The sequence below is a fragment of the Sus scrofa genome, chromosome 10 (assembly GCF_000003025.6).
Source record: "Sus scrofa isolate TJ Tabasco breed Duroc chromosome 10, Sscrofa11.1, whole genome shotgun sequence".
Lineage (NCBI taxonomy): Eukaryota > Metazoa > Chordata > Mammalia > Artiodactyla > Suidae > Sus > Sus scrofa.
This window is the reverse complement of record NC_010452.4, coordinates 54,371,661-54,396,431: the sequence shown is the minus strand read 5'-3', so window position 1 is coordinate 54,396,431 and position 24,771 is coordinate 54,371,661. Positions and strand designations below refer to the sequence as shown.

General features: G+C 36.4%; 1 protein-coding gene across 3 annotated transcripts in view; it reads left to right on the top strand.

The window, feature by feature from the left end:
* Window positions 1-24,771, top strand: part of PLXDC2 (plexin domain containing 2) — a 416,934-nt gene that overhangs the window by 280,802 nt on the left and 111,361 nt on the right. For all 3 annotated transcript variants that reach the window (XM_021064961.1, XM_021064962.1, XM_021064963.1), the window contains exons 6-7: window positions 5,565-5,687; window positions 11,674-11,792. In XM_021064961.1, the coding sequence (XP_020920620.1) occupies window positions 5,565-5,687; window positions 11,674-11,792 (242 nt within the window). The remainder of the gene's footprint in view (window positions 1-5,564; window positions 5,688-11,673; window positions 11,793-24,771) is intronic.

Here is a 24,771-nt window from a genome sequence, read left to right as displayed (position 1 = left end):
TTTTGTCTTTGTTTGTTTGTTTTTTTCTTTAAGCATCTAGGTTGCACATGCAAACCAGAATCCTCACAGTGAACTATGTGGTCTACTAGCAACAATTTTTATCCAGAGGAAGCCTGTTCCATGAAACCCATCATTGTACAGTTGTAGCTGGCAGACAGTTAGTTATCAGATAACTTATCACAACTCTTAATTTTCTAATTAGCACTGCTGCCACAGTGGTTTCATTTAAAAGGCTGTCTGAATTACAAACAAATATTTGTCTCAAAGGGGGTAGTTTATAGCATCTAATAATGTATTATGGTTCATAAAATGGCATTTGTGCAAAATGTAAGTGGAATTATGCTCAAATTCCCTTTGTTTGCGTCAAGAAAACCACAAGCACAGTGCAATTAATAAAACAATTACCTCAAACAACACCCAATTAAAGAACTCTGTTCTTCGTCAGTAGAGATGGAACAGATCATATGTAAAGTCCTTCATTAGAAGGATCAGTATGAAGAATCTGTTCCCTAAATCTTCATGGATGAAAGACCATACATTCCAAGTCTATTTGGCTAATGTGTAGAGGTCATAGGACACATTATAAAGGTGGCAACAGTGGCATACACCATTGTCCTTTGAACTCTAAAGGCAGCATTTAACTATAAATGTTCAGTGCCCTACAGGCATACCCATCAGCTCCAGCCTTTCCTTTGGGGTCAAAAATATCACCTGAGAGATGATGAAGTAGAATATTTTATGTAGCCCTTTACACATTAAAGTTTCACAGAATGTTTCACAGGCAATTATAGCCTCTTCATACTTCCTTCATTACTACGACACTTCCAATTAAATGAAATAACCCTTTGCAACCAATAGTAGGTTGATATTTTTAGAAGGCACTTGTTCCATCAGAATGTAAGGAAACATATATCAGATGGAGAACTTTGGACATTAAGTCTTTTTTTTTTTTTTTAATTACCGGTTACCTTGTTCCATATTGTGCCTTAAACCAAACTGGAATAATGCAACGAAACACATATCATACCATTTGGGTCAGAAGCACAATTTGGAAGTTACATAAACATCAAAGTGCAGGTGTAAACAACTATGACACATTAGCCAGAAGAGTGTTCAGGGGGTGAAAATTACAATACAATTGGTTGTTTTCTGTATTTTAAAAAATTCTAAACACTGTCTCTGAGTTCTTTTTCTGTAGGAACTTATTCAACCATCATAACAACCCAATGATAATATGATTATTCCTCCACTTAACAGATTTGGAAACTGAGGCACAGAGAGGTCAAGGAACTTGTATCACACAGCTAGGAAATAATCTGATACCACCATTAAATAAATTCTCTGATCAGATGTCCTTCACCTGTGAACTTGAGACTCCTTTGGTGGATTGCAAGGATTCTAATTTATATCTATTTATAGCATTTTACTACTAAAAGAACAGAGAATGAAGCAATACAGTAAAAGTAGCAGTGACTAAGGCAGAGGTGAAGGAACTCTACCTTAGAAAGTTCAAGAACAAGAACAAGTCTTTTCTTCTTCAAACTCCTTGCTTAGGTATGAAACCCAGTGAGGGAGGATGTATAGTTCTGGACACATAAGGAATTCTGAAGTATACTGGGAAGAAGTCATAAAATTTGGAATTGGAAGACCAATTCTAGCCATACGCCTTTAAACAAATTACCCTGCCTCATTACATGCTTCATTTAATAAATGGAAATAAGACTATCATTCCTTTCAAAGTTAAAAGGATACAGTAGAGAGAATACATGCACATAATGTAATTGGTCAAAGCCTATATAGATGTTGCCTCATTTCACCGTCATTCACAATAATATTTGCGATGAATAAATATATAATCATGTTAAAAAATATATAATGACTAAGGGCTGTTCGTGACAGGACTTACAATACTAAAATCCTCAAATGACTTGATGAGGTTTACGGATCTAAAACTAGATTATTCAGGTGACTAGAGACCATCTACAGAATCAGCCCAAGAAGATCCTCCAGGTGCAAGAGCAACGCTGTCAATTATAGCTGAACTCAGCACTTGACTTTAGGTTTACTCGTGAAGGCAAAAGAGAAGTGCTATGTGTAGCTCTTACTTGAAATTCAAAAAGCAAAGCCAAGCGTTCCCAAAGTGGCACAGCGGAAAAGAATCCAGCTAGGAACCGTGAGGTTGCAGGTTCGATCCCCGGCCTTGCTCCGTGGGTTAAGGATCCGACGTTGCCGTGAGCTGTGGTGTAGGTCACAGATGTGGCTCAGATCTGGTGTTGCTGTGGCTCTGGGGTAGGCTGGCGGCTACAGCTCTGATTTGACCCCTAGCCTGGGAACCTGCTGTGGGTGTGGCCCTAATAAGACAAAAGACAAAAATAAAAAAATAAAGCACATTTGCTTCTCCTATTCATATATTTTAAATGAAGGTATCTTTTCTGGTTTCCAAAGTATCCAAATAATAACCACTTTTCTACAAATCTTATGATCAAGTAGTTGAATACTATCTAAACTAGAAGCATATAGTGAATAAAAGAGATCATTTGTGATTAGCTTTTCAAATGGCTACAGCCAAGGTTGGGGCGGGGGAAGCAAGTATATGTGTCTAAATTCCTTTAAAATGTGAAAGACCAGAAAAATAAAATATTTTTTTCTGTACCAAAGGACATGCCCAAGACAGCGAAAGAAAAGAGACAAATGTCTAAAAGCGGTATTGGTGCCTCTGAGTGCCTTTGAAGATTTGGAAAAGATTTGTTCCATTAAAGGACTCTTTACTTTGCATAGCTGGTTTTTATTCAACACCTGACTACCGTCTCCTCCCTGCTCACAGCAGGCCTGAAAGGTTCCTTTCCCCTCAGTTATTAATCACTGCTGAAATGATTTTTTTTAAAAGCTAGGACTGTAAAAAGAACTCAGTAGAGCCCTTAGCTGTAGTCAAGCATTTTATTTCCCAGTAACTAAGAACTAACCTAAGATAATTAAGGAATTAGGTTTCAAAATGGCTAAGGAAAACATGCAAGTATTCTCTGAATTAGAAAAATTAAACTCATTTTGTGCAATAGTGGAGTTTTTGCATCCTTGGATTGCTTTTCACATTATTCATGGTGGCAGTGGTAGCAGATTAATAGTAGTAGCGACATGCTAGTAATTATAGTAACTCTTTCTTGTTAGTTGTAGTTGCAGCAACTGTAATATTCATAGAAATAGTACTTATAATTCATTTTAATGTTACAATAACAAGAGAATCAAGAATTGTAATGATAGCTTTTACACATTCATGAATTCTTCCATATTTCTACTTTGTACTTTGGGAAGAATTTGAAACTTCCCCTTTGAAATTTGGGAAATTGTCATCCTGGAAAACATTTTCCTGATGAGCGGAAGCAGCAGATAATGATTCTAATGATCCGAAAACTGGGTTATATATGGAGAACAACGTTTTGCCAAATCTATATATGAATTCAGGGACAAATATATGTATCTTATTTATTTAAAAAATAGTAGTAGGATTTAAATATCTGATTTGGCTCTGCATTTTCAACTCTTTACCTAAGAATTGCTGCAATTTCTTTCAGAGTTGTTTTGATGAATGAATTTTGTCTTTGATTTAAAATTATCTTACTGCCTTGAATTACTGCCCTCTTTGTTCTTTAAATCAATCAGTATCCATTTTACTGGTGAAATTATAAAGGCATGCTAGTGAAAATAGGAAAAAAAAATTGTATAGACCCTGAAAAATAGTCACTCTTCGTCTTCATAATTTCAAGGCTGTGATGTTGGACTTTGAATATTAAAAGCATGGCTCTGAAAATCTACAGGGAAATCAAATAAAAGCAGTGATTGTTTCACCCTATTATAGTATCTTTTAGTACACTTGAGCTGCGTGAAATTGCGAATGTACAAAGTTCTGCTCAAAACATAGAGAATTAATTTTGAAAGATTTTTTTTTTGGCAAAAGAGAAACAAAGAGTAATTAATGATTAAAACACATGCTAAAATTGAGAACTTTGTCTAGATACTCATATTGCAACAGAAGAAAGGGTGGGGGAAAAAATGTAATTGTAATGTATACATGTAAGGATAACCTGACCCCCTTGCTGTACAGTGGGAAAATAAAAAATAAAAAAAAAATGTTGAAAAATTTCCCCATTAAAATGATTAAGAAAAAAAAAAAAACACATGCTAAAGATTTTACCTGTTTAAAAATATTTTTTAAAGGTGAATAGTTATGATTCAATTATGCCTTTGATGACAAATGGAAAGGAAGTCAAAGGAAAGACGCAATTGCTAGAAAGACAAGAGTTGATTTCAAAGTAACTACAGATTTAATTCTCCAATAACTTACCTAGAAATTACAATGAAGAATTGGGAACAATAAAGGTAATGATACACCAGTGAAAGCTTTATTCACACTATGAAGTGAGATGACAAAAGTTTTACACTTTTAGAGGTTTAAATTCTACACAGTTTTTTTTAAAATCCTGCTTATTTTACTTTATTAATTCTTATGAAAATACATAAATGAACTATAATAACCCCAGATATGTAGTTAACTTATAATTGCCTAAATGTTACAATGGCATCATCACAAATAACTTGCTTTGGATTTTTTTTTTTGGTACTAATGTGTGTATGCATTTTTATATATGTTCTTAATTGTATATTTCTTAGATTAATATTAAAAATTAGTATTCTTTGAGCTGAGTCTCCTGTCAGGCAGCTAAAGACCTTGGAGGCAAGAAGCCAGTATAGGATTAACAATTTGTCATGGATAATCCACAAAGTAAATAAACCTAGTGTGAATAATTGAAAGTGGGTAGGGTTGTAACATGGGAGCTATTGAAAGTTAATTCAAGACGAAGTTCTCTATAATAAATTCCCTCTCATTATCCAACAGCTAGAATAGGCTGGCCTTGATGACTCTCTAAGTAGAGAGGCATTTGTGCATTAGCAATGTTTCACCATCTAACCTTCAAACACATAGACTTCGCCTCCTTGATAGAGTGCCACTTGAGCAATCTGAGAAACGTGCAAGTTAGTCCATGCCTGTTTAGCCTCCTTTCAACTTTGAAAAACTGGTTCAGAACATTTTATGCATCGTAATATTAAACACCTGTATGTGTGATTTCCAAAATGTCCTAAACTGAGATTAAGAAAATGTAATTGAACATCATAAAAATGCATTCATTTGCAAACCGGCTATTTGGCTAGTATTACAATACCAAGGGGTTACTAAAGGAAATTTTAATGTTTGAATTACTTATGGTACTATATTAACCTTTCAGCCTAATAATCTCTTCCAGATAATTGTCACCTTCTCACAATTAAAATTGTTCATATTATAGATTTCTGATTTACCGATGTACAAGGTGCTACCAAAAATCACAAGAGAATTAGTCACTTAATCCAGACTCAGCTATTGCTGATCAGACATTGACATTCACTGTATTTCTGTTTTTTACCTATTGTGACATTTTAATTTCAAAATGTGCTGGAAGTTGTGTGGGAGTATTTAAATTAAATTTTTACCTGGGCTTTATCTTAACATAGTTTCTATTTTTCTAATTTAGGTTTCATATACACTGGAGAAGTTGTGCATCGAATGCTAACAGCCACACAGTACATAGCACCTTTAATGGCAAATTTTGATCCCAGTGTATCCCGAAATTCAACCGTCAGGTATTTTGATAATGGTATGTATTGGTTAGCCTATTTTGTACTGAACTTATAAACATGGATTATCAGAGTCATGTTAATATTTTTGTAACCTTGGGTTTTGGGGGTTGACTGGATTTGTAAACTACTTGATACAAATGCCCTGAGATGACAGATGTTATACTGCAGCTGTTCAAACTGTTAATATGTGGAACAAAGCATATGGTCGGATGTCACTCATTTATTCATTCATTCATTAGTTCATTCAACAAATGTTTATTAACGTGTATTAGGCACTATAATAAATAAGTTTCTATAAACGATGCCTCAAACAAAGCATATAGGAGTTCCCATTGCGGCTCAGTGGAAATGAATCAGACTAGCATCCATGAGGATGCAGTTTCGGGTCCCTGGCCTTGCTAAGTGGGTAAGGATCTGGCATTGCCATGAGCTGTGGTGTAGGTCACAGACATGGCTCGGACCTGGAGTTGCTGTGGCTGTGGTGTAGGCCAGCAGCTACAGCTCCGATTTGACCCCTAGCCTGGGAACCTCCATATGCTGTGGGTGCAGCCCTAAAACAATAAAAAAAAAAAGAAAAAGCATATACACTTATTTGATGTTCTTTGCAATAAGTCTTTCCTACTTAAAAAAACTAATAAACAAGGATAATTTGTTAGTTCTGATCTTCAGCTAGAGGCAAGTGGCAAAATATAGTGTATTGATGTTAAATTTCCAAAACTTATGAACTATATGTACCATTAGAAAAACACAGCTTTAAAAATACAGGGTAGTGAGCATTAAAATTCACTTAAGAAAAAAGCTTTCTTTACTTTGCAATATGAATAGAGCTGATAAGGTTTGTCAAGTATACTGACAAGTTCCTGTCGTGGCTCAGCGGAAATGAATCTGACTTATATCCATGAGGACACAGGTTCAATCCCTGGCCACACTCACTAGGTTAAGGATCCAGCATTGCTGTGAGTTGTGGTGTAGGTTGCAGATGCAGCTTGGATCCCACGTGGCTGTGGCTGTGGTACCATTGCATAGGCCAGCTTCTACAGCTCTGATTCAACCCCTAGTCTGGGAACCTCCATATGCCACAGGTGTGGCCCTAAAGGACAAAAAAAAAAAAAAAAAAAAAAAGATACTGAGCAAAATCTATCCCTGCACATAAAATAGCCAAAAAAAAAAAAAAAACCTAGAATGTGTCACTAAATGCCATTCAAATCTAAATGTGAAGTATAAGGTCCTAAAGACACACATAAATTTTCCTGTCTATATCTTATTGAAGGCTGTAACTTTGGTAGAGAATGAAGTTATAGGAAAAGAAGAGTTTGTTTTGGAAAGTTAAAGATAGAAATTTCTGTACTCTTACTACAAAAAAAAAAAAAAATAGCACTTATTTGCCCAAATGACGATTTTGACTTTTATAGTAATAGAAGCATGTGGCCTGAACAGAGTTTTCTCCTCTTGTCTTGCCTTAATGATCAAGGACAAAATTCACTACAGGGTAGCATAGACTTACTGGTGACCACAGCTTTGGGAAAATGACAGCATTTTGGTGAAGGAGATCTTCTGACCAGTGTGATAAAGCTACTTTCCAGGTCAAAATAGCAAGGAGGAAGGAACAATGCACTTAGGTAGGCACTTTGAGAAATCCATTTCAGACGATTTGAATAACACCAAAGATTAGGTAACGCTAAGTGTTTGCCGTGATAATTACTTCCTTTTATTATTTGAAGAATCTTTTACTCTATCCTCCCACGTTTAAAAAAATCGAGGAACTGAGGCCCAAAGATATGCCGGTAGATGGTAAGTGTACTTCAGACATCGCTATGGTGCACAACCTGTCTGAGGCTGATCCCATGACCCACCAGATAGAATCACCTTAGGAATCTACCCAAAGTAAATAAGAAAGGATTTGATGAAAGTTGAGTATTTTCCAAGCTTTGTCACTTACTAGGTGATGTTGGGGACATTTACTCACGGGCACAAACTTCTCATGACCAAGTTTTTATACTGCTGGCATCAAAATCGTAAAGCATATTAAGTCAGTCTCTTTCCCCATATACTCCCTGACACACCATGTGCCTAGGTTGCTCTATATTTAAATTTTACTTTTCTTTGAATGATTTTTAAATATTAATGTGTGCCACTTCAACTGGATTCTAAATTATTTAAAAAACAAGAACTGTGACTATTTATAAGAACTCGCTTTCTCTTCAATACCTGGCACAAGACCTCAATATACAGTAGGTCCTTAATAATTATTCAGTGAATGAATAAATGAAAAAATTAAATATGTAAGATGATATTTTTAATTCTGAGAATTGTGAAAATATGAATGCTCAAGAATTATTGTATTTTACTTTATTGAAATATCTTCTGCGTAATATCCAATAGGAATATTGAGTTCTTATAATATAATAAAAACTGAGTCATTGCATGTGCTTTATTAAATGATGGAAGCACTTTTCATTGTTGTAGGGATCTTCACACAGTCCTTTAATACCATGGCAACTTACTGAAATATTTCCAACTTTGATTGGTTAGGATCATTGAAGGAACACTTAAGGATGAGAAACAACACTGTAGGAAAGCAAAACTTCTCTAGAGGAGACAGAAGCAGTTTAGAACATTTCTTCTAAGATAATATTTCCATAAATATTAAAGCACTAGATTTTAAAAATCAGATTATGCTTCCAAATATTATAGCCAGCCTAGATAATTACTGAAATGCAAATGAGTCACAGAACATTAATGCACAAAAAACTGAAGTGTTGTAAAGCTAAAACTTTGGTTGAAAAATAATCTGATGCCTCATAAACAGCAAAATATAAAGCATAATTATAACAAGCAAAATATAAAGCGTAATTATTACAAGCCTGATCAAGCATAGAATCAGAAATTTTGGACACACAAAATTGGTCACAGTGACCTTAAATAGCCCTAGTTCTGTCTACTTGCCTGTTTTTATTTTGAAGATAAAAAATTGTTATCTGTTATTGATCAGACAGCTTGATCAACCTAGAGATGCTAAATTCAAACTGCGCAGTTCCTTTAAGCACATAGGATTATGCAGCAACTCGTATGGTCTGTTATACGCACTGAAAGAACAACTTCAGCTCTGCCAGGAGTAACTGTGCCATTAGATTTTGTGCCTGCCATCAGAGAAACAGTGTGGGATTGTCAGAAGCCAGAAGATGCACCACACTAACCTAGTTCTTTAGTAAATTCCATTCTTCAACCCAAGATTTTGTCTTGGCAGTATATTATTCTACATCATAGCTGGCCAAAGAAAGTGTCTTTTTTTGGTCCGTTTTCCAAAAGCTTCCTATAATAGGTAGTACCTGGAGACCAATATATAAGTGGCTCCTTGGAGAAATGTAGGATTTTAATCTCTGGAAGTCACTCTCACTAACTTGCAGATCATAAAGTTTTAGATTTCAAAAACTTTTAATAAAAAGTGAAACTTTAAATATTGATTATTTTATAAAACAAGATAGAGATATATAGGTAATTTTTAAATTTAATGATAACATTTGCACTCAACTAATCTTGCTAGTAAAACCATTTAAATTAACAAATGTTGAGGGAGCCATGCTACTATGTAATATAAAACAATACGCATACTTGCTATTATTTTCAAAAGCCTACTATTAACTATGTATTGAGAATATAGTCATCAGAATTTGCATTAAAAATGTTTAATTACTCAATTTAGGTAGATCTCTCTTTTGCGCAAAGAATTACCAAGACCTATGTCAAGGAGTTTACCCTCTATGTTTTCTCCTAGGATTTTTACATTTCAGGTACAACATTCAAGTCTGTAACCCATTTTGAATTGATTTTTTTTATGGTGTGAGAAAGGAGTTTAGTTTCATTATTTTACATGTGGCTATCCAGTTTTCCTAGCACAGTCATACAGCTTGTTGAAAAACAATTCTTTCCCCATTGTATATTCTTGGTTTCTTTATTGACAATGAATTGACCATTTAAGTATGGATTTATTTCTGGGCTCTGTATTCTGTTCCATTGATCTATGTGTCTCTTTTTATGTTAAAACCATACTGTTTTTATGACTATAGCTTAGAAGTATACTTATAAATCAGAAAATGTAATGCCTCCTGCTTTGTTGTTCTTTCTCAGGATTGCCTGACTGAGGCCTTTTGTGGTTCCATACAAATTTTAGAATTTTTTTTCATTTCTGTAAAAAAAATGCTATTGGAATTTTGATAAGGATTATATTGAATCTATATATTGCTTTGAGTAGCATGGACATTTTGACAATATTAATTCTTCCAGTCCAGGAACATGGAATAGATTTCCATGTATTTGCGCCTTCTTCGTTTTCTTTCATCATTGTCTTATAGCTTTCAGTGTAAAGGACTTTCATCCTCTTGGCTAAGTTTATTCCTTGGTATTTTTTGATGCAATTGTAAATGAAATTCTTTTCTTTCTTTCCTTATCTGGTAGTCTGTTATTAACTCATACAAACCCAACACACTTCTGTATATTGATTTTGTATCCTGCAGCTTTACCAAATTCATTCATTAGTTCTAACAGTTTTTTGGAAGCCTCTTTCAGATTTTGTATGTATAATACAGGCATCTGTAAATAGTGACAGTTTTACAATAGCTAGGTGCCAGACATGTGTGCAAGCTCCTTTCATAAAGATGCTGGTAACTAGGTTTTATCATTAGACTGAGCCAAAGGGAAAAGGCAGGGGAAGTACCCACTTGCTCACTGGGGCTCCAAAGAGGATCACAGTAAGCATCTAGATGTGTGTAGTTTCAGTGTGGGCATTTTCTCAGTGGCCTAGTGTACAGCAGTCACTCAGCTAATTCTGGATTTCTTTCCAATGAAGTTGCTCCACGTGTAGCTATACATTCAGTGTATCCATGGGAGGAGGGAAAGTCGGGAGCTTCCTATGTTGCCATCTTAGTCAAAAGATCATGGAATGACAGTCTTCATGTAATATTGGGCATGTGATGTGGGAAGGGGCGTGGAGCTTCATGCCCTATCTGGGCACCCTATCCTCCCAGAACCTCCCCATCTTTACTAACCCCAAAGCTCCCTGTTATGAAATATTGATTTTTTTTTTAATCAAATACTTGCTGACATGGGAGATAAGTTTTGCTCTTTTAGTTCTGTGAGTTTTATTTCTATACATGATTTTTTTTTTTTTTTGCAACATGATTTTTTAAAAGATCAGACAACCCAATTAGAGCTAAGCAAAAATCTTAGCTACTAATTTGTTTTTCTTTTTTAAAAAAAGAATAAACAATATCAGTTAAAACAACATATGAATTCTCACTGATAGCTATTAAAATGTGTTTCAGTTTATATTTCATGTTAATAGCTTTTTAGTAAATACTGGCAGATTGACTCATCAGAATATGACATATAGCACTGAAGATTCACCCCAGTATACTTCAGGGGGGCTTCGGAAATCTTAGCCTGAGGCCCTTTAAGCTACCTTGCAACCTCCTAGAAGCAATACAACAAAGACAGAAAAGTAGGCGTTGTGAATCAAAGAAGAAAATTCCCATTAGTGTAAATTTTTCACCATGGAAGAATATTATTCTAAATATGGAAGAGAGTTTCAAATCTGTTATAAGCGATTCTAGCTTCCCTGGATGTGTTCCTTTCTCTCACAGCATTTGTCAAATTTATTTGAAGTTCATTCAATCCACTTGGGTTGCATTTTGAAAGTGGCTCATGGAAATTTAAGCAGTCAGTACCCATTAACATTAATGGAGTTCCTAAGGCAAAATTTCCCCATACTGGGCTCAATATTAACCTCAGTGTGAGGCTAAATTTTATCAAATATTTGGAGAATACTCAATTCTTTAAAAATATCCCACATGCTATTTCAGTAACAGAATTCCAATTAACTATATGAAATTCAAGTTGCACAGTTACTAGAGTTGAAGGTTAGATCCATGCTTTTGTGATTATTCTCACCAGAATTGATTGACATATTTTTCTCATTGCATTTCTTCTGTTCTAATGGGTTTATAGGCACAGCACTTGTTGTCCAGTGGGACCATGTACATCTCCAGGATAATTACAATCTGGGAAGCTTCACCTTCCAAGCAACCCTCCTCATGGATGGCCGCATCATCTTCGGATATAAAGAAGTATGTAATGTGCTGATGGTTTACTTCCCCCTTGACCTATCTCTCTTTTCCTCCAAGTGTCAAGAAAAGGACATCTTGACAGTCGTGAACCTCAAATCATTTTTCCACCTCTTGATTTCTTTCCCTTTATTTTTAAAATATAATTTTTAAAATCTACTGGATGGCACTGATTGTTAATTCTTTGGGTTCTGTTTTGTTTGGCATTTTGATATCCTTGATGTTTGACCCATGAATTTCATAAAATTATTAAATATTTATACTCTGATGGCAGTATACTGAAATATCTCTAAGAAACAATATTTCCAATTTGGGAATGATTTCATCTACATTTGATTATTTACCTTATTTGTTTTTGCCTTGTCATCTTATGTGACACTTTTTGGTTCTAATTCAAAAATATTAGTAGACATGAAAACTTGCATAGCTCAATGACCCCGTACTTAAAAATTAATTAGAGATCTAAATGTTTGTTCTATCTTATCAAATTGGCAAATAAAGGAATGGAAATTTACTACATTGTAGACTTAAACTTATAGAATTTAAATTAGGGAAATAGCATGTTTGATTTAAAACTCTATTGACAATATAATTAAGGCCTATTGTATAGTGTAAACTTTAGGGGAAGAAAACAAAGAATATAAGAATAAAGTTCCAGGAACATCAAATGTGATGTTTTAGGCAGAGGCTTGAGAGAAATTCTGACAGTCTGAATTGATAATGGGCATTATTAACCCATGTGTTAATGGGTATTTGTAATAATACAGACTTAATATCTTATTTTCAATTAAAGGATTATTTTTCCCCCTTGGAAAATGAATCCCCAGCTATAAAAAGGATGCTGACAATTTTAAAAGGATTTACGGTGGTCAAGTCTTCTGAAATCTATCTTTTCTATAAAGCAAGGGATGGTTATATTTCAATTAAATAGGCCAACTTTTGGAAATTTCATAACCATGTTAAATTTTTCCACTCCTTTGAAGATTTCTGTGTAGAATTCATCATTTGCTTGGGGCGAAAATATACATAGAATGTAATATCTGTTCTACCTGCCTGGTGCTTGCCTATCAAGAGCTGAGTTTTGATATCATAGCCCATCCTATTTTTATCCAACTTCTCCTCCCTGAAAGCTGAGTGGATATTGCTCAAAAGGATTCATTCATCTCTAGTCTTCACTGTAATCTAGTGTATTGCTAGGACTGCCGTGATGTTACGGAATGTTATTTTCGACATGCTAACCAACGGTGGTAAAATTTCTGGAAAGACGCAGAATCAGTAAGTCTAGCATCTGAAATCTCACTAACTGTAGACTTTGTTAAAACACAGGTTTGTGTTCTTAATTTGGTCTTTATTCTTTATTATCAAAATCGTCATCTTTATTTACACTGTTCTCAATGGGTGTCTCACATCACAGAGCAGCCGTTTATTCTCTCTTTCTAGTGAGCTTAGGATTTTTTCATGTCCTTTTCTCTTATTTAATCAAAGAAAACTTGGCCATTACGGTTTTCCTGTTTTGTCGTGGGGATACTAAGCTGATAGGCAATTTTAACACTGTCTTGATGTTCCCAGGCTGTCAGTCCTTCTGAACTCAGAGCTCTAGAGAAGTCTTTACTTTATCATTTGCTTTACCATCCTTCCTCTGTCCTGGTCAGAAAACAGTTACTTATTTCCCATTCTGTCTTTTTGTTTTCCCGTGATAACTGTCATGTATTTTATTTTGCTAAGACAAATTTCTATTTGTAAAACTGCCACAATAAGGATCCCCTTTAATTTGAAGTGAAAGCTAGACACTCCTGACCTTTCTAGAAGAAAACGTTTATAATCTCAGTAGCATAAATAGTTGTTTGCATAATGTATTATCCTCGACAAAGTGCTATCACATACATTGTAGTTTTCAGTTTTTGAACAATATTCTATATCCTTGATATTCTTCACCTTTCACAATGGTACTGGCACATACGAAATGCTTAATATGTGTGGGTGACTTAACTGTAGAGTTAGGGCATACACAGTTATCTTTCTTTTATAGCTAAGCAGGCTGTGTCAGAAAGGTTAAATGACATGCTTAAGGTTACAGAGCTGGTTAAAAACAAATGTAGGATTCAAAATCTTAATTTAGGAATCTCAAGATATTCCAACATTTTTTTCTTCCTGAAGGAAATTATGTAAAACAAGTCACAAATCTATTTCTCATTCATTTTTTTCCAATAAACATTTGTTAATGTTTAGTGTTTAATAATCTTTTTTACCTGACTCCCAATATATTATTCAATTACAATGACATAAAGTCAAGAGAAGCATTCCTGTTAAGTTATAGAGTAGTGAAATTGTGAGAACATAAGAATATGAGTATAATTTTTCAGAGTGTTCCTTTTCAGATTAAATACACAGAACCAAAATTATAGATTGGACAAGTGTAATTCTTAGTGTAACAAATTGGTTCTAACAGGCTAATGCCGTTTTATTTTATATTTTATGTGAGCAGAAAAGTTCTTATTTACTCAGAAACTACCCTTAAAAGACTTGCTTAAATTGAGAAGTAAAATTAATTGAATAAATTTTTTGACACACATTTTATTTTTATGACCCTCAAATGATTTATTCCCGTAGCTGATTATGTTTCTCTTAGCAACTCTATATGTACCAACTGCCCATACGAACCACTCAAATGACTATCAGTTCTGTTGTATTCCTTGTGTAGTCATCTCATCAGGAGTGTAATTTTTCACAGTTCAGACTAGATGAATGATGATCAATAAATTAGAAAATAGATTTGTACTTCTCATAACAATCTTGTATTGAGGTTGGGATAGGGAAGTACCACTGCTGTTTAAAATAAGAGTAAGTCCAGATTTTCTCAAAGCATTTAATGATCCTTCACCAAAGTCTCAGTGTTCTAATAAGATTAGGGAGAGAAATAATGGGAGCACAGATTCCTTTAAATAATTAAGTTACCTCTTCCAAGGTATTATTAACCAAATATTAAAAATTCTGTTTTAAATTATAAGCCCTTATTTTTACATAGCTGTTTATTTCAGTTAACTCTAAAGACATAGTTTACTGGGGATGAAACCAAAGCACATAAAACATATTTAAAAAATTTTTTTTAATTTCCTCTCAATGGAAGTGTCTGTGGTGGCTCAGTGGTAGCGAGCCCGACTAGTATCCATGAGGATGTGAGTTTGATTCCTGGCCTCGCTTAGTGGGTTAAGGATCCTTCGTTGTTGTGAGTTGTGGTATAGGTCACCAATGCAGCTCAGATCCCACATTGCTGTGGCGTAAGCCAGCACATGTAGCTCTGATTCAACCCCTAGCCAGGGAACTTCCATATGCCACAGGTGTGGCCCTAAAGAAAAAATTTTCCCCTCAAATTACCAACCATTCACTTTAATTCATTTTTCAATTTCAGGGTATCCATTTGTTTCTTTTGCATAGATGTAATTACCTGGTGAAATTAACCATCTTGTCTTCTATTTTCTTAAATATAGTAATTACAGTTCTTTTTAAGTTCACGGCCAACTCTAATATCTGATATCCTATCGGTCTAGTTCTATCATCTGCTTTTTCATTTGTCTCTCTTTCTCTAGACTTTCATTCGTTGGTCCTGTCTCCTTGCATGCTACACAATTTTTGATCAAATGTTGGTCATTGTGTAAAAAATAGTAAAGCAAGACTTTGAAGTTTAGGATGATGTTTTCTTCTTCTAGAATGGGTTTACTTTTTCGTTAGACAGTTAGGGTGAAACAGATTACTTTAATCCTGGGCAGGGCTCTGCTCATTCAAAGTTGAGGTCAGCCCTGTAAAACCATTATATTTCTGGTTAGCCCTTACTCTTCGAGTGTCGTCCTTCAAGAATCTCCATTTAAGGCTTAGATATTTACTATGGACCTTTTGTCTTAGTGGCCTTGAATTTCTGTTTTCCTCAACCCCATGAGACTGCCTGAAGTTCTGTTCAGATTTTCAGTCTCTAAATCTTGCTTGTAAATTGCCAGATGCTGTGAAGGGAACGTGGTGTTGGGTTCTCCTCTGTGGTTTCCTTTCTTTGGAATCTTGGCTATTCAAGTCCTTCCTCTTTGAGAGCCACCTGATGCTAGAAAACAGATGCTTTCCATGTGTTATTTACTCTTCCTTCTTGGCCTCCGTGGTGGAAACAGTCTTACACAAGTTTATCTGTCATAACCAGAAGTCCCTTTCACCTCCACATTTGTAAAATTTAGCATTTATTGAGCTCTTCATATATGCTAGGCAGTGACCTAAGGGCTTAAAATTTATCTCATATAATTGTCACAAAAACCAACAGGAAGTCACTTTTATCATTTACAGAGAAGAAACCTGAAATACCCAGAGAAGTTAAGTAACTTTGCCAAAATTGTGAAACAAAGATTTCATCCAAGGAATAGGACTCCAGAGCCCATAGGCCTAACCATTGTACCATCCTGCCTCCCTACCAACTTCCCTTTGAATAAATAACTGTGCTGCATTATTCACTTTGATATCCTTGACATTATTTCCTGGTTAGTCATCATCATCGTTGTGATATAACTTAACCACTTGAGAGCACAGGTAAGAATGGTTTGCCTTTCCACAGAGTTCATCTTATTTTATTTTTTTTATTTATTTATTTTTTAATTTTATTTTATTTTCCCACTATACAGCAAGGGGATCAAGTTACCCTTACATGTGTACATTACATTTTTTTCCCCCACCCTTTGTTCTGTTGCAACATGAGTATCTAGACAAAGTTCTCAATGCTACTCAGCAGGATCTCCTTGTAAATCTATTCTAAGTTGTGTCTGATAAGCCCAAGCTCCCGATCCCTCCCACTCCCTCCCTCTCCCATCAGGCAGCCACAAGTCTGTTTTCCAAGTCCATGATTTTCTTTTCTGTGGAGATGTTCATTTGTGCTATATATCTTATTTTATTCATTTTAAAAAATGAAAAGTTGTACGTAAGTAAAAATAGTTACACAGCGTGCATCCTTTCGTAGGTAAGTGGAATTTGGAAAAATCAAATTCCCATTGCCTCTTCTGCTCATAGAAATAGTTAGCTGTCATCCTAGAACCCAGACACTTTACATTATTTGAAGTTATTATTGAACAGTGACGAGTGTTTGCTTGATTGCAATAGATAGAGACCTGAAATTTTTGTACTCTTGATAATGAAACAAGGACACTATTTGTTCACAAAAAAAAAAGATATTATTCCAAAAACATTAGAGATTTGAAATCAGGTTTCCTGTAGTCTTTGATGCTGCCTATCCTAGTATACCATCATATTTCAGAAGTTTCATTTCCTCGGACTCGTTTCATCTCTCTTCTTCTGTTATATTATGAATTTATTGTTACTTTAGATACAAACTCGGGAAGGAGGCGATTCATTTTAAGTCTACTGTAAATTTGATTATGTTTGTTCACTGGCTCATGGGAGGTACAGAGTGGTCATTGGTTGCAGACAATACAATTTTTTAAAAAGTCACATAATCCTGCCACTTGGCCACTGGGGAAATCATAGAGAATTCATAGCCCACCTGAGAGAGCCTATTTTATCCATTTTCTTGGTTGAATACTCTACTGTCTCTTTCCGCAGCAACTTTTAGAGGAGGTCTGTATAGAGGAACTTTATAGTTTATTAAGTAAAATTTCTTTTTAATCTCTTCTACCACTTAAATATTTAATCCTAACATTCCTTTGTGTAACATTTACTGTTTCTGTGGAAGAATGCATAGTTAATAAATCACCATTGCCTGTAGGTTGTAGGTTTAACTGATGCCCTTAATGCATTTTTAAAAATTTCTTTGAAGACTATTTCTCTTATTTAAACTGTAATGACCCTTCAGTCATAGTAATCATCCTGAAAATATTGCAAGATGAGCACTTGCTGAGCTTGTACAATTTATGGAAAAAAAACTAATTCAAGGGAGTAAGAGAACGCCCAAAAGAAATGAGGAGTGAAACAATTACCACTTAGATATGAAGTCATTTACCTTTATGGCTATTGCTGTCTATGTGAGAATGTTCAACACGTGTTAATATAATATATATGTATCCAGGAAACTATATACATATAATTTAAATAAAATTTATTTAATGAATTTATAATGCAAGATTGAGAAAACCCAGATGATATAAAACACTGATTTTAAACTCTCAAGAAATAATTCTGAGAAAAATGCAGACACAGAGGATCTTATACCCCTTCCCTGTATTTTAAGTACATCAAGAATAAAATTGTGTCTGCATGACTTTATTTAGAATTTAATTCTTTTGCACGTGCAGTTCTTTTTAGTTCGCTCGCTATTAAAGTCCCCAGTGTTTTAACTGCCCTTTACTTTCTGGAGTGTAAGAAAATGACACATTGAACCGTTCTCCCTTTATGATGTTGTAGATGAAGATAAATAAAGTAGCAAGGAAACAAGGCTCGAAAACCGAGGAGATGTAATTGTGGAAGCAGAAGCTTGTTCTCGTGCTGGCCCTGCCCCTAGCGGGTGTATTGTCTTTGGTCAGTGCATTTGATCTTCTTGGGTACATGTTCTCCTTCCAAATCCCACTTCCCTTTAATCTCAGAGGTGACCTTGAGAGGTTTGTTGTACACGGGGCTCTTTTCCATATCAGGCCCTATCCAGTCTCCCTGCTCTGAGGACTCTGGGACCAAAGAGCTAATTTGTCCCTGAGGCGAAATGCCTCGTGCATTCCATGTGTCTCCCCAAACCCAAGCTGCAACTTCCTCATCCCATTTCTTTTCTCTCGGTGCTTGATTCCCAGCCACATGGAGGCAAGTTTCCTATGTAGCTCTCATTCCAGATAAAATCCCCATTATGGTTTTGAGATATATATCTATATATATATAGATGTATATCTATATATTGGTCTTTTTCTTTTTAGGGCTGCACCTGTGGCATATAGAGGTTCCCAGGCGAGGGGCTGAATCGGAGCTGTAGCCACTGGCCTATGCCACAGTCACAGCCACATGGGATCAGAGCTGCATCTGCAGCCTACATCCCAGCTCATGGCAAGACTGGATCTTTAACCCAGTAAGCAAGGCCAGGGATCAAACCCGCATCCTCGTGGATGCTAGTCGGATTCGCTAACCACTGAGCCATCACAGGAACTCCTGGTTTTGATATCTTGAGCCAAGTTATACAGGCTTCTTCAGGGACACCTGCCTCACTGTCTTTTTTCTCTGTGATGCTTCATCTCTAGTTGTCCATTCAGTGGCAGACAGTCTTTAAGTCAGAGGTCACAGTGATGTGTCTGTGCATGGGGTGGGGTGGGGGGACGTGAGCATGCTTATTAAACAATATATGGCCAACATTTAAAGATTCCAAGGCTTTACATTAAAATATAGATTTGTATCCTTACTTGAGAAATCAGAAGCCTTGGAATACTTATTCATATTTCCACGTGGAGGTAATTGGCTAGAAAACTTACGATGCTCTTGCTCCAATTTCTTCCTCACCAATTTCTCCTTTCCTACCCTAGACCAGCACTAACCTAGGTAGAGATTACGTTTGAAACCTCTCTTTTAATATGGGGGCTGTTTTCACTGATCAACGTATGCTGCTGTCTCCTTCCAGATGTCCTGTGGTGTGTGATTGCGAAGATGGGGGCAGGAGAGATGTTAAGAATATATCTTTAATTTACAGCTCAGCTTTGCCTTCAGGCTATCAAGTGCATTGCTCAATAGCCAGCATACGAGGAGTTCAGAAACTGAAAGCTAGAAAGGGATTACGATAATTGTGCAAAATGTTAACGATAGTCAGGAAACCAAATGGATGTTTATGTTGTCGAATTTAACTGAAAGCCTTTCTATTCAAAGGGAGTTTTCAGGCAACTAAGCACTAATGCTCAGGAGTATTATTTTGATGATAATAATAAAAGAGGGTATGACTTTTTAAAATTGGATACCCTACTGTTAAGGAGAAGCGGGGTCAGACATTTGAGGGAGATGAAGTAGGAAGTTAGGGTTTGTTTGAGTGAAGGTAAGAATGGTGAAAATCATAAGCTTGGGCTTTTAAAGGTATATATTAAGCGATGAGACATCACCTTACTGATTAGCGAGTGAACAAAAATGAGTTTAGAGTAATTCGTCTCCAGTCGCGTTCTGACAGGCATGTGATTCATACTTCGGAACACATACGATGCAATCAAACCCTTGCTGAGATGCTGTGCTGCCTATTAGACAGATAGCTGGGCCCATAATGGAAACAAATGAATGTTTTGGCAAAGTTTGCAGGGAAAAACAGAGAGAAAAATAAAATTCTATTCCTTCCGACTCAAGCAGCATGCTATTATCTCTCTGTTTTAGAAACAGACATTAGAAGTTCACATGTAAGGTATCGTAATGGGCCCCCGTGTGTTGGAGAGTGAGTCGAAGAGAACAACTTTCATCTTTGAGTCTCCCTTTAAAGGCCCGCGTGCTCTGCCTTATCTGCGCCTATTCCTAATATCATTTCCTGCCTTAATTTTGCCTACTCATTGCAACTCTTTTCAGGCTCTATACTTCATTTGCTTCACTATGTCATTTATAGAAAAAAATGTATACTTAACAAACGTGTCTGTGTCTCATGAAATGGAAGGAAAATTAAAACACCTAAGAAAATTTCTAAATGCTTGTGTAAGCTGAAACGGAAGCATATTTTAACCGGCATTAATGCTCCCATTCTCCATCTATCTTGTGGAAGGAATGTAATTGTCAAACTCATTCTCAAAAATGTGTGATTCATTACACATCAGACAGAGGCCGAGTGAAAATTTAGCTTTGCTTTAATCATGAACAGGCAAGTATGATAGGCACTTGAAAATAATGAAGCTTTTTTTTTTTTTTTAAGTTTGTATAGTTTAGAGTTTGTATTATTTCAGATTGGCTTCCTGGCATCCCCAGGAACTAACGTAGGAGGAGATATTTTGAGGGGGAACATGTTTGTAGAAAGGAGAAAGAATGGCTTCCAGACTGGGTCCCTTTGCTGTACAACAGAAATTGGCACAACATTGTAAATCAACTGTAATTTAAAAAGCAGAGTTTTCAGAGTTTCTGTACTTGGGCAGGGTTCACAGCCACAGCTTTTGACTTGCGTGCTTCAGTTCTGGTGCTGAGTCCTCTGTGACCTAGGGGATCTCGATGCTATGAGAGACCCTTTCTCGTGCTACTTTTGCACACTGTGGGCTCTAATTCTAGAGAGTTTATTTGTATACATACACATGCGCGCAGTTGCTTCGTTGATGTTGGTCAAAAGCAGTCCATTTGGCATGATTTTAGCAGCCCTCCTGATTCAGCTTGACGGCCTCTCACTATGAACTGAGACGAGACCCTGCAGTCTGGTCTGACCAGAGAGCTCACATAGCCTGACCACTCGGCCGCAGTGACTAAGTGGACAAACCAGCCTGACACTGAACACCCCACACCTTTGAGGTTTTGAAGTAAAAAGATAACAGTCCGAGATGGCAGAGTGAAAAAAATAGAACAGCGTCAGGTGGAGAAAGGCACCCACATGCCTGAAAAGAACCTAAGAGGAAGCCTGGACTTGGCCTCATTAGTCCTTTACCATATGAAGCATTTGATTCAATTGACAAAAGTGTTTTGTTTTGGGTTTTTTTTTTTTTTCCAAATCTGATATGTAATCATTTCATAAAAGTCTTGAATGGCTTCTGGGAAAACATAGGGAATCAAGAGCTTATTACACATTTTCATGTTAATAGGTAATCAGGATAAAATACCAGAGTTTTAGAAATTCTATGCTCTTCTTCACAAACTCTATAAAATTTGAAACAAAAGCATTTGAGGCCAGTAGTATTGCTGCTTCCTTTTCCATTCTTTCTGTTCTCATCTCCTCATCTCTGGATGGTTCCATCTGCCCTTCAGAGCTGGGCAGGTTCATCTCTGCACCAGCCAAGGACACCACTCTTGGAACTAGCAATGGGAATGGACCACGAAGGTGGGCTACACACTGGCCCCAAGGGAAAGCTCAACTCCATTTTTCCTGCTACGAAGACCAAAAGCCTTGGTGACACCACTGACTCTTCTTTTTCTCATTCTCCTTGAACCAATGGCATGTTGCGGCAGCAATACCTTCACAATTCATCCAGAATTCGTCTTCCCGTCACTCCAGCTCTGCACTAATCACCCATCATGTGTACTCCAAGCCACTCATCTCTTATCTGGACAAGTGTGATATCCTTCTAACAAGTTTCTCTGTCTCCCCTTCCCCCTACAGTCCTGCTTATACATCAGCCTGCGTGACCTTTTCCAGATGTAAGGGAATGTCCTTCCTCTGTTCAAAACCCTTTGAACCTTCCCTGTACGACAGGGAACACAACCCAACGTCATTGCCGTGGCTTGCAGGGAAATACAGGTTCCTTGGAACTTGTTGCCACCACAGTCCCATCTCCTCTGACACTCTTACTGACTCCTTCTGCTCCAGTGATGACCTTTTACTTCCTAAAAGACAGCAAAAGAGTTCACTTAAGACCTCTGCACGTGATTGGTCCCTCTACTCAGAGCTGTTCCCCAACTGTCCATGTGGCAGGCTGTCTTACTACAGAAAAGTCACCTTTTCACAGAAACTTTCGGTGACTCCTTCTCTTAAAGAGCCCCCCCAGCCCCTTCTGTCTCTTTCCCATGGTCTCATTTCCTCCTTGGCAGTTATCACCTCCTAGCTTGCTATATTCTTTATGTTCCTTTGTCTTGCTGTCAGTCTGTACCCTCTAGAATGTAAGCTCTATGAGAGCAGAGTGTTTTTTTGTTTTCTCCTATAATTCCAGTGCCTACAGTAATACAGAGAAAATGTTTAATTAATATCTGATAAATGAGAGAGTGAATTCTTTCTGTTGCATCTTCTCAAATAGCATGAAGAGTATATATGTCTTTGGGGAAAATAATGAGAATAATATACATTATTCTCTCAAATTTGTTTTCTACTTTTTATTCCCACATTTTGTTAGGACATGTAATAGAGATATTTATGGTAGTTGTGATTTGTCAGACACAGTCCTCAGAAGCTACAGGCCCGTGAATAAGTCAGTCGAAATTTCTACCTACCTCTGCTCTCTCTATATAGGTAAGGTAGAATATTTCACCCTTTTCCTTTTTGTTTGGATTGCTGTTAACAACTTACTTGTTGAAGCTTGGAAAACCCAGATCATTCAATAGAACTAAATCACTGACTATGAGGCTTGAAAGAGTCCTTACGTGTCATCTACTATCTTCCCAGAGGGGTTGGCCAATTTATGGCAGGATTATTTTTGGTGACAAAAAAAAAAACTCTGTATTATTTGGTTACCCATTTTGTTTTGGGATAGATTTACTTTAAGCTAAATGAATCTGGATCAAGTTAACTTATACACATTGGTGTTCATCTGGGGAGTCCAGAGGAAAAAGAACAAACCAGAAAACAAAAAGATATAAAAGAGTGAAGAAAAGATGCAGAAAATGAATCCTTTCTACTGGCACTTTCCAATCTTTCAAGTTTAATGGGACCTAGATATAGATATTTACCTGATGCCCAGAAACCTAGGGGGACAAATCCTACTTCATTTTATATGGAAGCATCCAGAGATATTTGGATTGGCCATTAGAGCTTTAGTGGAGAATGGCTTGGTTAGTATAGCTGTGCAACAAATCACCCCAAAATGTAGTGGCCTAAAACAACTCCCTTTCTTACTTCTCACAAGATGCTTATGGATCAGCGTGGTGACTCTACTGATCTGGGCTGGACTCTGCTCACTCATGTCTCGGCTCTTAGCTGGTGGGTCGGCTGGTTGTCCAAGGATGACCTCTGCTACCAATATCACTGTCCTCCAGGTGTCTCTCATAGACCTTCAGCAGATCCTCAGCAGGCTGCACTCTCACAGCAGCGGCAGGAGTCCCAGAAGGGAGGTGGAAATGTGCAAGCACTTTTTCAAGGCTCTCTTCTGCTTCAGCTGTGCTGTTGTCTTCTTTTGCCATATTCCCAACCTAGAGTCAGAGTGGGAGAGGACCACCAAGTGAGAAGGCAGAGTCCAGACAAAAAGAGGCCATGGACGGAAGCCATTAGTGCAATCTATTCACCAAGATAAAAGGCACACAAGGAGAGAGTTTGACTTAGAGACAAAATTATAAAGGGAGGGAGTGAGAAGAAGGAAAAAGATGGAGAAAAGAAGAGAAAAATGAAAGATATCTTGGTAAGAAAGAGATAAAAGAGATGGAAGAGATGGAATAAGATAATCTAAAGAGAAGGGAAGCTACTGTGCTAGCATGTCTGCAGGTCCAAGACATGTGACCTAGAAAACAAGCTTTCATATGAAAATGTAATATTCAAAACGATGTAATAGGATTTTTCCACTTGATAGCAATGTAAACTCAAGTTCCGCTTGAGTATCAGAAAAGAAGTACAATTAATTACCACAGAGTTACCTGGTAAAATATTTCATAACTGGCAGAAGAAAACTGCAGCCAAAGGTGTAAGAATGAAAGCAAGTAACAAATGCAACGGCACAGCTTTCGTGTTTACTCCTGAGCAGGCATCTATTAGTAATGCTGTTTAAGGATTGTGACCTTGTCTTATTAGGATATACAAAATATAACTTGAATTGGAAATTTTTTTCTATGACTTTCTATTCCTTTGCTTCAACTTCTTTAACTGTATGTCTGTCTTAAATATAAATTATATTTACAGTAGCACTTTTTAACATGAAATATAAAACTGGATAATCATATAATGTGTACTAAGAAAAGGGATTACATATATTGATACTGAGTATGGCTTAGTAATTACTAAATAAATTATATCAGAGTTTCATTTAAGAAATGAACTTTTAGGGACAGAACTCTTGGTTTGATTTTGTTTGCTTCTGATGTTCAGATAACAAAATACTTTTTAATGATGGTTAAGAGCTAGGCATACTAATAGAAAACTGGCAATATCACAACATTGTTCAAGAGAGGACTGGTTAGTACATAAGGGGAAAAAATGTCATTTTACATTTACTTGTTTCAAGATAATTCCACA